The 15,096-nt window shown below is 40.1% G+C and overlaps 1 protein-coding gene across 1 annotated transcript in view; it reads right to left on the bottom strand.

Annotated features, from left to right (window-relative positions):
- The window catches only part of NOTCH1 (notch receptor 1), an 88,410-nt gene that overhangs the window by 30,140 nt on the left and 43,174 nt on the right, over positions 1–15,096 (bottom strand). Inside the window, exons 6-12 of the mRNA XM_053695527.1 lie at positions 8,867–9,100; positions 8,195–8,350; positions 7,354–7,539; positions 6,144–6,257; positions 5,116–5,229; positions 1,902–2,135; positions 1,615–1,725 (exon numbers count right to left, since the gene is read on the bottom strand). Of these exons, the coding sequence (XP_053551502.1) occupies positions 1,615–1,725; positions 1,902–2,135; positions 5,116–5,229; positions 6,144–6,257; positions 7,354–7,539; positions 8,195–8,350; positions 8,867–9,100 (1,149 nt within the window). The remainder of the gene's footprint in view (positions 1–1,614; positions 1,726–1,901; positions 2,136–5,115; positions 5,230–6,143; positions 6,258–7,353; positions 7,540–8,194; positions 8,351–8,866; positions 9,101–15,096) is intronic.

Here is a 15,096-nt window from a genome sequence, read left to right as displayed (position 1 = left end):
GAAACAAAAAATAAAATAAAACATTGCTGCTATGTTCTTTTCCGCAGCTTTGTTTTTTTTATTCCATGTAGCTTTTCATCTAAATGTAAAATGACATCCAGTTTTCTTTATTAAATAGTGCTTCTAGCTACACAGCACTAACTTACCATAGAGTTTTAGAGTGGCTGAAGCTATTGCACTTTACAGCTCCACCTACAGCTTATTTGTATAATATTACTACACACACTACTGCCACATCCTAGTGATCAAGACACACAGGCACCTAAGCTAAATTTTATATAAAAAGCAAATTGTAAAGTTTTTTTCTTTTCTTTTTAAATGAACTGATCTCCCTATCTGAATCATAAAACTTTAATTTCAACTTCCATGTCCCTTTAACCCCTTTGCTGCCAGAGAAGGCATTGCAGTTCTCTTTGGTAGACAAAGGTTTGAAAGACTCTCTTAAATATAAACAAAAGTATATCCATTTATCGTAATCAATCCTCCTCTGCTTCCCTTTAATGGGACATGGTCCTTTTCAGTTACTGGTGTTAAATTACTAATCTTATTCCAGGCCTTTAATGCTGCACACACATGGTCACTTCAGTGATTAAATACAAATAAGGCAATAGGGATAAAGTATCAACAGCAATAAAGATTTGATGTAGATGAGCTGTGGGATGGAGAAAAGATGTCTGGTCTTATCAAAGAGTCATCCTAACCTGTGCTTAGCATACACTCCAGTAAGACAGAAGTGCAAGGACTAATTTATTAAAAAATAGTTTGCATAAAAAAAAAATGTTCAAAAATTGCTGGCAAGTATTTTAAAATAATTTTCAAAAATAAGCAAAATGAATTACATAGCTAAGCTGCCTGGAGCAACTAATTCCACCCCTCTTATCCATATTTAGACACAGGCATTGCATATCAACTGAGTTTACAGTTTCTAGACTCCAGCAGATAATCTCTATTCATTTTTGCATTTTACCAAAAGAACAATAGATATAGATACAGCCATAAAAGGAATTGTTTGGGTGGAGTTAGAGCTTTACAATTCAGAAACTAAAAAGAAAGGGTTAATGGCGAGGCACTGCAGTATAAATTTGCAGGTAAAGTAATTAAAGTACATATTATATTATTGTGTCTCTATCCCAACTTGTTTTATGTCCCATTAAAGGGCCATTATACACTCATTTTTTCTTTGCATAAATGTTTTGTAGATGATTTATAAAGGCCATAAAGTTTTTTTTTGTTTTTTTAAATGTATAGTTTTGCTTATTTTTAAATATCATTGCTCTGATTTTCAGACTCCTAACCAAGCCCCAAAGTTTTATTTGAATACCGTCAGCTACCTTCTCCAGCTTGCTCCTGTTTGTGTAAAGGGTCTTTTCTTATGCAAAAGAGGGGTAGGGGGGAGTGTCTTATTTCCCACTTGCAGTGGGCTTTCCAACTGCCTTTTCAACAGAGCTAAACTGAAAGCTTCTAAGTAAGTTTTTAAACAGTTTTATACATCTGTGCATCTTATTCTTTATAGTAGTGTCTATTACATGCAGTTATATGAAAATGAGTGTATACTGTCCCTTTAAGCTAAAGTAACTTACAAAATAGGATTTGAATAGTGATGCCCATAGTTACCTGTGTATCCAGGTTTGCAGGCACATTCATAGCCATCAATCTTGTCAATACACTTTCCAGAATCACAAGGGTTACTGGCACAGTCATCTATATTCACTTGACAGTTTGTTCCTTTAAAATAAATATATTATGTTATTTTTACTATGTTACTATATTTACTAAGAAAGAAGAGCACTTTAGTGAATAGGTCTTGAGACAGGCAATTCCAGTAAATAAAGGGGATCATCCCATAGCATACAAAAAACTGCTGGACATTGAAAGAATACAAATCCAGCACTTTTTCCTACCTGAAGTTCCCTTTAGGCATTTGCAAAGGTACCCGTTCTCTTTGTCCAGGCATTCACCTCCATTCTGACAAGGCATGCTAAAACATTCATTGATATTAATCTCACACCGCCGTCCTGTGAATCCCGGATTGCACAAGCACGTGAAGGTAGCGATGGCATCTTTACACGTGCCGTGGTGACAAGGGTCGGGATTACATTCATTGATATCCGTCTCACAGTGCAGACCAGAGAAACCTGGTGGGAGAATAAATGTCAGTATTGTGTCTTGTGTGATTTACAATAATAATAATATACGCGAGGGGAAAAAAGCAAAATGACCAACCCAATTTCTACAGCAAAGTTTTTAAAACGACATAATTAAAAATCCATTATAATCAAAAAATGACATGCTCTAATCCTTTCTACTTTGTGTTTAATCCTGCAGAAGTGCACTGCTTTTCCTGAGTCGTGCAACTACTGCTGCTGATTGGATCAGCTGTGGGTTCTGCTTGGAACCAGAAGAGCACTGCGGATCCTGAGCAGAATTTCTACTGTGCGTTTAAGCCCTTTGCAAGTGTAAAATACATAGTAGAGCAGGAAAATAACACGATCTAATAGATAAGAGCATGTAATTTTTTTTGTCTATAATGGCACTTCAAATATTTTATGGGAAATTCAATTTTGACTGTAAAGTTTCTTCAAGGTGAATTATAAATAAAAAAAGAATGTCTATCTTTTTTTTTTTGTTCGCTTTCATTATGTTATTTACATTATATAACCCTGGGTGCTATTGCAAATATAACATACACATGAATAGAATTCTCGTTTTACAAAACACTTTGGTAAACATTTACTGAATAAATATACCTAGAGGAAAAAATAAAAATAGCCAATAAAAATGCACCGTGCCTATAACAGCTTTTCATAGCTGTCTGGCATTGGTAAGAACCTGATTTGTGGTTATTCATCTGTAAGTTTTCTGGCAGGATAACCTCACAATAGATGCATTGTCTCACTAGCGGACTCATGATGTCATCATTTCAGATAAACCAGGCTTTAGATTTCACTCAGAGAGCAGCTTGCTGTTCTGCGAGGCTTTTCCCGCGTCTTTTTGTTCTGCGTATGCAAATTCAGCTCAAGAGGGGCCAACTTACAAAGGGATAAGGACAAAACCATCTCTTTTCTCTCCACTGGCAACACCTTTGGCCTTTATTTTACATGGGAATATAGCAGTTGTACAACTTAATTGCAACAGAAGGAGCAGATAGATTTGTTTTTTTACATTGTTTTGCCAGGTCAAATGGTTGTCAGTTTATTGAAATGCAGCTGCAAGGTTGTGGTTACACACTATTTTAATTCTATCATATTAATAGTTACCAAGGTCTGGTAAAAATGTCTGATCTCCATTTTTTACATACACATTTTATTGAAAAACTGCACATTGAACCCACAATTTTTATTTTGTCTTTCAAATAGAGAATACAATGTTAACCTTTTAACGTCGTTATGCCGTTCTATTCCGTCATAATTACACTGGGCTTTTTTAAAGCCGTTATGACGGAATAGAACGTCATAGCTAACGGCTGTCCTGAAGCCTACTGTGCTTCTCAGATTTGATCGCGGTCTGGAGGGCGTTCCTAGGGTTATAGGGACGCCCCCCAGACCTGATCCAATAATTGAAATCTCGCGATCGTGCACAGTTGTTCCGATGTAGACACTTTAACCCCGTCAGGAAAGGCTTAAACAACTTTCCAGTTAAAGGGACACTGAACCAATTTTTTCTTTCATGATTCAGATAGAGCAGGCAATTTTAAGCAACTTTCTAGTTTACTCCTATTATCAAATTGTCTTTGTTCTCTTGGTATCTTTATTTGAAAAGCAACAATTTAAGTTTAGATGCTGGCCCATTTTTGGTGAACAACCTGGGTTGTTCCTGCCGATTGGTTGATAAATTCACCCACCAATTAAAAAGTGCTGTCCAGAGTTCGGAACAAAAAATTGGCTGGCCCCTTAGCTTAGATACCTTCTTTTTCAAATAAAGATAGCAAGAGAACGAACAAAAATTGATAATAGGAGTAAATTAGAAAACATTTGGGTTCAGTGTCCTTTTAACTTCAATTATCAATTTTGCTTCATTCTCTTGGTATCCTTTGTTGAGAAGCAGCAATGCACTACTGGGAACTAGCTGAACACATTAGAAAGCCAATCACAATAGGCATATATGTGCAGCCACCAATCAGCAGCTAGCTCCCAGATCCTAGGTATGCTTTTCAACAAACAAAGTAAATTAGATAAAAGAAGTAAATTGGAAAGTTGTTTAAAATTTGATGATCTATCTAAATCCTAAAAAAAAAATTAAAAAAATAAAAAATGGGTTTCACGTCCCTTTAAATAGTTTTTAACCCTTTGAGTTTCCCACTCTGGTGCCAACGACGGCTCAGAGCCGTCGATAGCACTCTCCCACCTTGAGGGAGATCTGGGGGCTCCCAGCCGCGCCTACCCCGGCGATCCTGCCTGTCTTGCGTGATGACGTCACTGCGCAACTTTATTAACAAAATAACAATGTTAAATATAGGAAAAGGGGGCATGCTGCTTAGAAGCCTCAGGCATCTAAGCAGCTACAGACCCCCAAGACCCACCGTTAGAAAGGTAATCGCCTAACCTTTCCAGCAGTGTAAGTCTTGGGGATCAGGGGGGGGGGGGGGGAACAAAAAAAAAGTTAAAAACAAAACATTTAAAAAAACAGCTTAGCACCCAGGTGGGAAAGTGCTTAGCACTCAAAGGGTTAAATAAACAGTCATTATATTCCAAATCTTCTGTTCATTGAACTAAGCATGTAGTTAATAACATAGGCATTAGAGTTAGGGGCTGTTTTTTGCAGTTCTACCAGATCGTAGCTTCAACTTCTCTCTATTTATTTTTTTGGTCAGGTCTATTAAGAAGCTAGACAGACATCCCCTGCATGATGCCTACACCCGGCCCCCATTGTGCAGCTGGTGGAGTAATGCTGCAAGGTCATGCTTGGCGTGCAGCATAACAAGTACGTTTGTAGGGTCAAGATCCCTTTGTATCGATTCAAAAATAAAACTTTTGCTTTGAACATGTGAAGGAAAATGTGGCTGTTAGTTTTTTTTTTTTTTTTTAACTACTGCATGAAGCATTAGAACTTAGCAGGGGATAAAAAGGTGCACCCAGGTTTGCCTACTGATTGTCACAGAAAAAATAAAGACGTTACCTTCTGTACAATCACAGGTGTAGGTGTTGGGCCCATCCACACATTTGGCACCGTTCTTACAAGGTGTGCTGGCACACTCATCGATATCATACTGGCACAGATGTCCATTGAACCCTGCGGAATAACCAATACATTAATATTTCAGAAAAGACAATGAAAGAGATCAAACAGTTACATGTTACATATCCAAATTGGGCGCCATGCAAAATGCCCAATAGTAGATGTTTTGGAATCCTAAAACCAAGAGATGACTTTCTGTCCCTAAGAAATACAACTAGGATGTCATTTTTTGCAGATTACTATAGTTATATCTGCACAGTAGCTCTTAAAATGTACAATCTGTGATCTCTATTACTAGAGTGTGCAGGGCCGGACTGGGAGGGAATAAAAAGCAGCCCTGGAAAATTTGGAGACCAGCCCTATTTTCCGTTGATTTGTTGAGTATAATGCGCACACTCCATTTTTCTCAAAGGGGATTACTGGGATACTCCTTCCCCTAATATTTTGTTTCAGAATTATATTATATTAGTTTGTATTAAAACAATTGCTTGATTGTTGTTATATGCACTCTAAAGTCCAATAGCATCCATTAATAACCCCTTTAAATTGTAGCTTTCCAGCCACAGTTGCTGCAGCCCACCGGGAAATCTCCTGGTATCCTGGTAGGCCAATCCGGCCTTGAGAGTGTGTTCTCCTTAGACTGGGCGGAACACAATATGCTAATATATTTCTGCCATTTTTCCTAAATAAATAATGGTGATGGAGATAGAGAACGAGAGACGAAACACAATGATTGAGAGAGAGAGAGAAGAGCGGGAATGAAAGAGATCACCCTTTGGGGCGCTTCCTTTAACCTGCCTAAGAACGAAATAAAAGCAGTTTTAGCTCAAATCCTGAGAGGCCCTTTTGAACTATATGGCAGCTCCTCAGCCTAAAACCACCTTAGGCTGAAGATTAGTTCTAACCTTGAGTGCAGTACAAAGGCTTCCAAACCAGAGCAACGCTATTGATTATTTTTTTTCCCTTACCTTTGGGACATTCGCAGTGAAATTCATTGATTTTATCAATGCATACACCGTTGTGTAAGCAGGGGCTGCTAAGGCACTCATTGGTATCAATTTCACAGTAAAGTCCTTCATATCCTGTATAATAAAAGCAAATTACAAGGGTTCACATGTGCACGTGCTGCTGTGCCAGTCCTGTTAAATCTTACACATGAAAAACAAACACATATTTAAAGCAGCTAATGATAAAAGTCCAATTTAAACAAATTATTTCTACTCAATTACTGCTGCCCTGTACTGGTATTGGGAGCTCTGTGTCAGTAAAGTAAGCAGACCTGCGCATTGCTCACTATTCACTACATCAAACAGTCACTGATAAAACAATGGCGCATTTTTAGGACTGTCTCATGCAATGTCTGAAGTCCAAATTTCTTTAACCTCTTGAGTGCTGGGGAAGGCTGTAATATATTGCTGTCCTCGCTTTCAAAGAGTTTAAGTTATCAAAACATGTTATTTAAAGGGATACCAAAACCCAACTTTTTTTATTTCACGATTCAGATAGAGCAGAAATTTTAACCAACTTTCTAATTTACTCTATTATCATTTTTTATTCGTTCTCTTGCTATCTTTATTTGAAAAAAACAGACATCTAAGCGAAGGAGCCGGCCCATTTTCAGCTCAGCACCTAGGTTGTGCTTGCTCATTGGTGGATAAAATGTACCCACCAATGAGCAAGCGCTAACCAGGGTGCTGAACCAGAAATGGGCCGGCTAGTTAGCTTAGATTTCTGCTTTTTCAAATAACGATACTAAGAGAACATAGAAAATTAATAGGAGTAAACTTGATAGTTACTTAAAGGGACACTGAACCCAAGTTTTTTCTTCCATGATTCAGATAGAGCATGAAATTTTAAGCAACTTTCTAATTTACTCTTATTATCAATTTTTATTTGTTCTCTTGCTATCTTTATTTGAAAATGAAGGCATCTAGGCTTTTTTGGTTCAGTACTCTGGACAGCACTTTTTTATTGGTGGATGAATTTATCCACCAATCAGCAAGAACAACCAAGGTTGTTCACCAAAAATGGGCCGGCATCTAAACTTACATTCTTGCATTTCAAATAAAGATACCAAGAGAATGAAGAAAATGTGATAATAGAAGTAAAATTAGAAAGTTGCTTAAAATCTACAAGTAACTTCTAATACAGCCTGGCCCTCTGAGGTTTGGTACTAACCTGGCATACATATGCAGTGGAATTCTCCTATCTGGTCTAGACACGTGGCATCATTCTGACAGGGGTTGGACAGACACTCATTCTCATCGATCTCACAGCGAGGCCCTGTGTATCCCAGCAGACAGAAACACTGGAAGGAGCCCTGGGTGTTGATACATTTCCCAGCATGCTCACACGGATTGGCACCTAAAAAAAATAAAAATTACAAAATTCTGATCTATCTTGAGAAATAAAATGGACAAAAACTGTAAATATAGTAAAGTTTTATATGTGAAAGAAAGAAAAGGATATAGGAGCAAAAGACAGCATGCTTAAAACTGTGGGAGAGGGATTTCACGCTCCGTGGAGATTTTGTTTTGCATTCTTTTGTGACCGTTGAGGAAGAGACTCGCTGTGTAAACTCTGGTGCAGTTTTAGGGTCATGGTGTTTGGTTAATATTTTTTAAACTCATGGTTTCATGGCTAAATTAGCGTGAGAACAGATGTTCTAGGACGGAGTAGCTATGACACACGCACCTAAGGTGTCACTCCTCCAAGGTACTAGCACACTGCATGGTTTGATTGGCTGCAATTATATCATTTTTCTTATTAACCCATGGTATAGATTAGCAATTAACTTTTACATGTTGTTAAATTTTAAGGCTTCGTAAGAAAAAAATTATTTGAATTTTTATTTTTTATATCCCAATTAATTTAAAACAAAAAAGGTACCATGAGCACTTTTTTTAGACAAAACTGCCAGTAACACATTTTGCTACCCATATCCTATGAAATGTACAGAACAGCCACTTTAAAACCAATTAGTACTTTTTTGTTTTTAACAGATACATTTCAGACTCACCCAGAATACACTCATCAACATCTTGGTTGCATGCAGGGCCGATGTAACCTGAAGGACAGGTGCAGATTGCCTTCCCATTTACTGGATTGGTATCGCAGTTAGATCCCTCATTGCAGGGGTTGCTGATACAGGCATCATCCAGGTGGCACAGCATTCCTGTAAAAGGGGCACAGTAAGTTTTTAGTAATCTTCTTTTTATTAACACATTTGCTTGTTATGTTATTAACTAGACATGGCTGAAATTCTGAATTTTTAATTTGTTTGCTAAATTAATGCCAAATATGGCCGCAGGCAGCGGTATTCGGCACCGGATATATTAGCATTAAATTGCAACACACAAAGATCTGCGCAAATACAGATCTTTATGTGTCGCACTAATATATCTGAAGCCGAATATCGTTACCTACCAAATTATGTCAAATTCCAAATTTTCACCCATGTCTAGCATTAACGTGACAATAAATATAGAGTAATGGCACATTCAAGTTAATTTTTTTCTTTGTCATAGGTAGTAGAATATTTTAAAACATATCACTTTTTCTGCTTTTGAAAAATGGATGTTCTGCACTTAAAAAAATATTTTCACTATACAAATATAGGTTTTTGCTGATTTCATATCCTTTAAATAAACCATTTTGAAATGAAAGGAGATAAAATAGGTGATACATTTACCTGTTCGACCATGTGGGCATTCACAGTAAAAAGAGGCCACGCGGTCATGACAGGTGGCACCACTATTACAGGCTGCGTTGGCACAGTCGTCGATATTCTCACTGCAGTCATCTCCAGTCCAGCCATTTACACAGACACAGTTGTAGCTCCCATGATTATTATGACAGGTGCCACCATTCTGACAGGCGTTTGGCATCAACTGGCATTCGTCCACATCCTCTGTACAGTACTGGCCTAAAAAAAAAAATGGTAGAGAAAATGTGACTTCCCAATTACCATGAAAATAAGCAAAACAAAATGTTCCAAGGGGCTGATTTAACAAATGACAGATGGACATGATTCGCTGTAGAGAATCATGTCTGCCCGACATCGCTAAATGCCGACAGCATACGCTTTTGGCATTTAACATTGCACAAGCATTTCTGGTGAACTGTTTGTGCAATGCCGCCCCCTGCACATTAGCAGGGGGTGTCAATCATCCTGATCGTATCTGATCGGGATGATTGCTGTCCGCCGCCTTAGAGGTTGCAGAGAAGTTAAGGAGCAGTGGTCTTATCACCACTGCTTCTTAACTTCTGTTTCCGGAGAGCCAGAAACTTCGGGGGTAGTTTGCAGCATCCGCTGATAGGTAAATTTAATTTCTTCTGTTATGTGTGATCAGTCCACGGGTCATCATTACTTCTGGGATATTATCTGCTCCCCTACAGGAAGTGCAAGAGGATTCACCCAGCAGAGTTGCTATATAGCTCCTCCCCTCTACGTCACCTCCAGTCATTCTCTTGCACCCAAAGACTAGATAGGAGGTGTGAGAGGACTATGGTGATTATACTTAGTTTTTAGAACTTCAATCAAAAGTTTGTTATTTTACAATAGCACCGGAGCGTGTTATTACCTCTCTGGCAGAGTTTGAAGAAGAATCTACCAGAGTTTTTTCTTATGATTTTAACCGGAGTAGTTAAGATCATATTGCTGTTTCTCGGCCATCTGAGGGAGGTAAAAACTTCAGATCAGGGGACAGCGGGCAGTTGAATCTGCATTGAGGTATGTAGCAGTTTTTATTTTCTGAATGGAATTGATGAAAAAATCCTGCCATACCGTTATAATGAACATGTATGTATGCTCTACACTTTAGTATTCTGGGGATGGTATTTCACCGGAATTACTCTGTAAAAGTACATTAAACCTTTTATTAGGTATTTTTCATGTTAAACGTTTTTGCTGGAATGTAGAATCGTTTGCATTAATGAGGTACTGAGTGAATAAATATTTGGGCATTATTTTTCCACTTGGCAGTTTGCTTGTTTTAATTATGACAGTTTCGTTTCTCTCTCACTGCTGTGTGTGAGAGGGAGGGGCCGTTTTTGGCGCTCTTTGCTACGCATCAAAAATTTCCAGTCAGTTACTCTTGTATTTCTGCATGATCCGGTTCATCTCTAACAGAACTCAGGGGTCTTCAAACTTCTTTGAAGGGAAGTAGATTCTCTCAGCAGAGCTGTGAGACTTATATAGTGACTGTGATTTAAAACGTTGCTCTGTAATTTTTATGTTTAAAATTTAATTAGTGTCATTTTACTAATGGGAACAAACCTTTGCCAAAAAGTTGTGTTGTTTGTAAAGAGTGATGCTATAATTGTTTTTCAGTTCATTTTTTCAACTGTCATTTAATCGTTTAGTGCTTCTTTGAGGCACAGTACGTTTTTTTGTTAAATAAGATTGTAACCAAGTTGCATGTTTATTGCTAGTGTGTTAAACATGTCTGATTCAGAGGAAGATACCTGTGTCATTTGTTCCAATGCCAAGGTGGAGCCCAATAGAAATTTATGTACTAACTGTATTGATGCTACTTTAAATAAAAGCCAATCTGTACAAATTGAACAAATTTCACCAAACAGCGAGGGGAGAGTTATGCCGTCTAACTCGCCTCACGTGTCAGTACCTGCGTCTCCCGCCCGGGAGGTGCGTGATATTATGGCGCCTAGTACATCTGGGCAGCCATTACAGATAACATTACAAGATATGGCTACTGTTATGACTGAAGTTTTGGCTAAGTTACCAGAACTAAGAGGCAAGCGTGATCACTCTGGGGTGAGAACAGAGTGCGCTGATAATTCTAGGGCCATGTCTGATACTGCGTCACAGCTTGCAGAGCATGAGGACGGAGAGCTTCATTCTGTAGGTGACGGTTCTGATCCAAGCAGATTGGATTCAGATATTTCAAATTTTAAGTTTAAATTGGAAAACCTCCGTGTATTACTAGGGGAGGTCTTAGCGGCTCTTAACGATTGTAACACTGTTGCAATACCAGAGAAAATGTGTAGGTTGGATAAATACTTTGCGGTACCGGCGAGTACTGACGTTTTTCCTATACCTAAGAGATTAACTGAAATTGTTACTAAGGAGTGGGATAGACCCGGTGTGCCGTTCTCACCCCCTCCAATATTTAGAAAGATGTTTCCAATAGACGCCACCACACGGGACTTATGGCAAACGGTCCCTAAGGTGGAGGGAGCAGTTTCTACTTTAGCTAAGCGCACCACTATCCCGGTGGAGGATAGCTGTGCTTTTTCAGATCCTATGGATAAAAAATTAGAGGGTTACCTTAAGAAAATGTTTGTTCAACAAGGTTTTATATTGCAACCCCTTGCATGCATCGCGCCGATTACGGCTGCGGCAGCATTTTGGATTGAGTCTCTGGAAGAGAACCTTAGTTCCGCTCCGCTGGACGACATTACGGACAGGCTTAGAGTCCTTAAACTAGCTAATTCATTCATTTCGGAGGCCGTAGTACATTTAACCAAACTTACGGCTAAGAATTCAGGATTCGCCATTCAGGCACGTAGGGCGCTGTGGCTAAAATCCTGGTCAGCTGATGTAACTTCTAAGTCCAAATTACTTAATATACCTTTCAAGGGGCAAACTTTATTTGGGCCCGGTTTGAAAGAAATTATCGCTGACATTACAGGAGGTAAGGGCCACGCCCTGCCTCAAGACAAAGCCAAAGCTAAGGCTAGACAGTCTAATTTTCGTCCCTTTCGGAATTTCAAAGCAGGTGCAGCATCAACTTCCACTGCACCAAAACAGGAAGGAGCTGTTGCTCGTTACAGACAAGGCTGGAAACCTAACCAGTCCTGGAATAAGGGCAAGCAGGCCAGAAAACCTGCTGCTGCCCCTAAGACAGCATGAACCGAGGGCCCCCGATCCGGGACCGGATCTAGTGGGGGGCAGACTCTCTCTCTTCGCCCAGGCTTGGGCAAGAGATGTCCAGGATCCCTGGGCGCTAGAGATCATATCTCAGGGATACCTTCTAGACTTCAAATTATCTCCCCCAAGAGGGAGATTTCATCTGTCAAGGTTGTCAACAAACCAAATAAAGAAAGACGCGTTTCTACGCTGTGTACAAGATCTATTATTAATGGGAGTGATCCATCCGGTTCCGTGGTCGGAACAAGGACAAGGGTTTTACTCAAACCTGTTTGTGGTTCCCAAAAAAGAGGGAACTTTCAGGCCAATCTTGGATTTAAAGATCCTAAACAAATTCCTAAGAGTTCCATCGTTCAAAATGGAAACTATTCGGACAATCTTACCCATGATCCAAAAGGGTCAGTACATGACCACAGTGGATTTAAAGGATGCTTACCTTCACATACCGATTCACAAAGATCATTACCGGTATCTAAGGTTTGCCTTCTTAGACAGGCATTACCAGTTTGTAGCCCTTCCATTCGGATTGGCTACGGCTCCAAGAATCTTCACAAAGGTTCTGGGTGCCCTTCTAGCGGTTCTGAGACCGCGAGGAATTTCGGTAGCTCCGTACCTAGACGACATTCTGATACAAGCTTCAAGCTTTCAAACTGCCAAGTCTCATACAGAGTTAGTTCTGGCATTTCTAAGGTCGCATGGATGGAAAGTGAACGAAAAGAAGAGTTCTCTCTTGCCTCTCACAAGAGTTCCATTCTTGGGGACTCTTATAGATTCTGTAGAAATGAAGATTTATCTGACAGAAGACAGATTAACAAAGCTTCTAAATGCATGCCGTGTCCTTCATTCCATTCAACTCCCGTCAGTAGCTCAATGCATGGAGGTGATCGGCTTAATGGTAGCAGCAATGGACATAGTACCCTTTGCACGCCTACATCTCAGACCGCTGCAATTGTGCATGCTGAGTCAGTGGAATGGGGATTACTCAGATTTGTCCCCCACTCTGAATCTGGATCAAGAGACCAGAAACTCTCTTCTATGGTGGCTTTCTCGGCCACATCTGTCCAGGGGGATGCCGTTCAGCAGGCCGGACTGGACAATCGTAACAACAGACGCCAGCCTTCTAGGTTGGGGCGCTGTCTGGAATTCTCTGAAGGCTCAGGGACAATGGAGTCAGGAGGAAAGTCTCCTGCCAATAAACATTCTGGAATTGAGAGCAGTTCTCAATGCCCTTCTAGCTTGGCCCCAGTTAAAGACTCGGGGGTTCATCAGGTTTCAGTCGGACAACATCACGACTGTAGCTTACATCAACCATCAGGGAGGGACAAGAAGCTCCCTAGCAATGATAGAAGTATCAAAGATAATTCGCTGGGCAGAGTCTCACTCTTGCCACCTGTCAGCAATCCACATCCCGGGAGTGGAGAACTGGGAGGCGGATTTCTTGAGTCGCCAGACTCTTCATCCGGGGGAGTGGGAACTTCATCCGGAGGTCTTTGCCCAAATACTTCGACGTTGGGGCAAACCAGAGATAGATCTCATGGCGTCTCGCCAGAACGCCAAACTTCCTCGCTACGGATCCAGATCCAGGGATCCGGGAGCGGTTCTGATAGATGCTTTGACAGCACCTTGGAACTTCAGGATGGCTTATGTGTTTCCACCCTTCCCGCTGCTTCCTCGATTGATTGCCAAAATCAAACAGGAGAGAGCATCAGTGATTCTAATAGCGCCTGCATGGCCGCGCAGGACTTGGTATGCAGATCTAGTGGACATGTCATCCTGTCCGCCTTGGTCTCTACCTCTAAGACAGGACCTTCTGATTCAGGGTCCATTCAAACATCAAAGTCTAACTTCTCTGAAGCTGACTGCTTGGAAATTGAACGCTTGATTTTATCAAAACGTGGTTTTTCTGAGTCGGTTATTGATACCCTGATACAGGCTAGGAAGCCTGTTACCAGAAAGATTTACCATAAAATATGGCGTAAATACCTATACTGGTGTGAATCCAAAGATTACTCCTGGAGTAAGGTTAGGATTCCTAGGATATTGTCTTTTCTACAAGAAGGTTTAGAAAAGGGTTTATCGGCTAGCTCATTAAAGGGACAGATCTCAGCTCTGTCCATCTTGTTGCACAGGCGTCTGTCAGAAAATTCAGACATCCAGGCCTTTTGTCAGGCTTTAGCTAGGATCAAGCCTGTGTTTAAAACTGTTGCTCCGCCATGGAGTTTAAACTTAGTTCTTAACGTTTTACAGGGTGTTCCGTTTGAACCCCTTCATTCCATTGATATAAAATTGTTATCTTGGAAAGTTCTATTTTTAATGGCTATTTCCTCGGCTCGAAGAGTCTCTGAGTTATCAGCCCTACATTGTGATTCTCCTTATCTGATCTTTCACTCAGACAAGGTAGTTCTGCGTACTAAACCTGGGTTCTTACCTAAGGTTGTCTCTAACAGGAATATCAATCAAGAGATTGTTGTTCCATCCTTGTGTCCAAATCCTTCTTCAAAGAAGGAACGTCTTCTACACAATCTGGATGTAGTTCGTGCCCTCAAGTTCTACTTACAGGCAACTAAAGATTTTCGCCAAACTTCTTCCCTGTTTGTCGTTTATTCTGGACAGAGGAGAGGTCAAAAAGCTTCTGCTACCTCTCTCTCTTTTTGGCTTCGTAGCATAATACGTTTAGCCTATGAGACTGCTGGACAGCAGCCTCCTGAAAGAATTACAGCTCATTCCACTAGAGCTGTGGCTTCCACTTGGGCCTTTAAGAATGAGGCCTCTGTTGAACAGATTTGCAAGGCTGCAACTTGGTCTTCGCTTCATACTTTTTCCAAATTTTACAAATTTGACACTTTTGCTTCTTCGGAGGCTATTTTTGGGAGAAAGGTTCTTCAGGCAGTGGTTCCTTCTGTATAATGAGCCTGCCTATCCCTCCCGTCATCCGTGTACTTTTGCTTTGGTATTGGTATCCCAGAAGTAATGATGACCCGTGGACTGATCACACATAACAGAAGAAAACATAATTTATGCTTACCTGA

The sequence above is a fragment of the Bombina bombina genome, chromosome 12, assembly GCF_027579735.1.
Source record: "Bombina bombina isolate aBomBom1 chromosome 12, aBomBom1.pri, whole genome shotgun sequence".
NCBI lineage: Eukaryota > Metazoa > Chordata > Amphibia > Anura > Bombinatoridae > Bombina > Bombina bombina.
The sequence above is the reverse complement of the archived record's forward strand: the minus strand, read 5'-3'. Positions and strand labels throughout refer to the sequence as shown.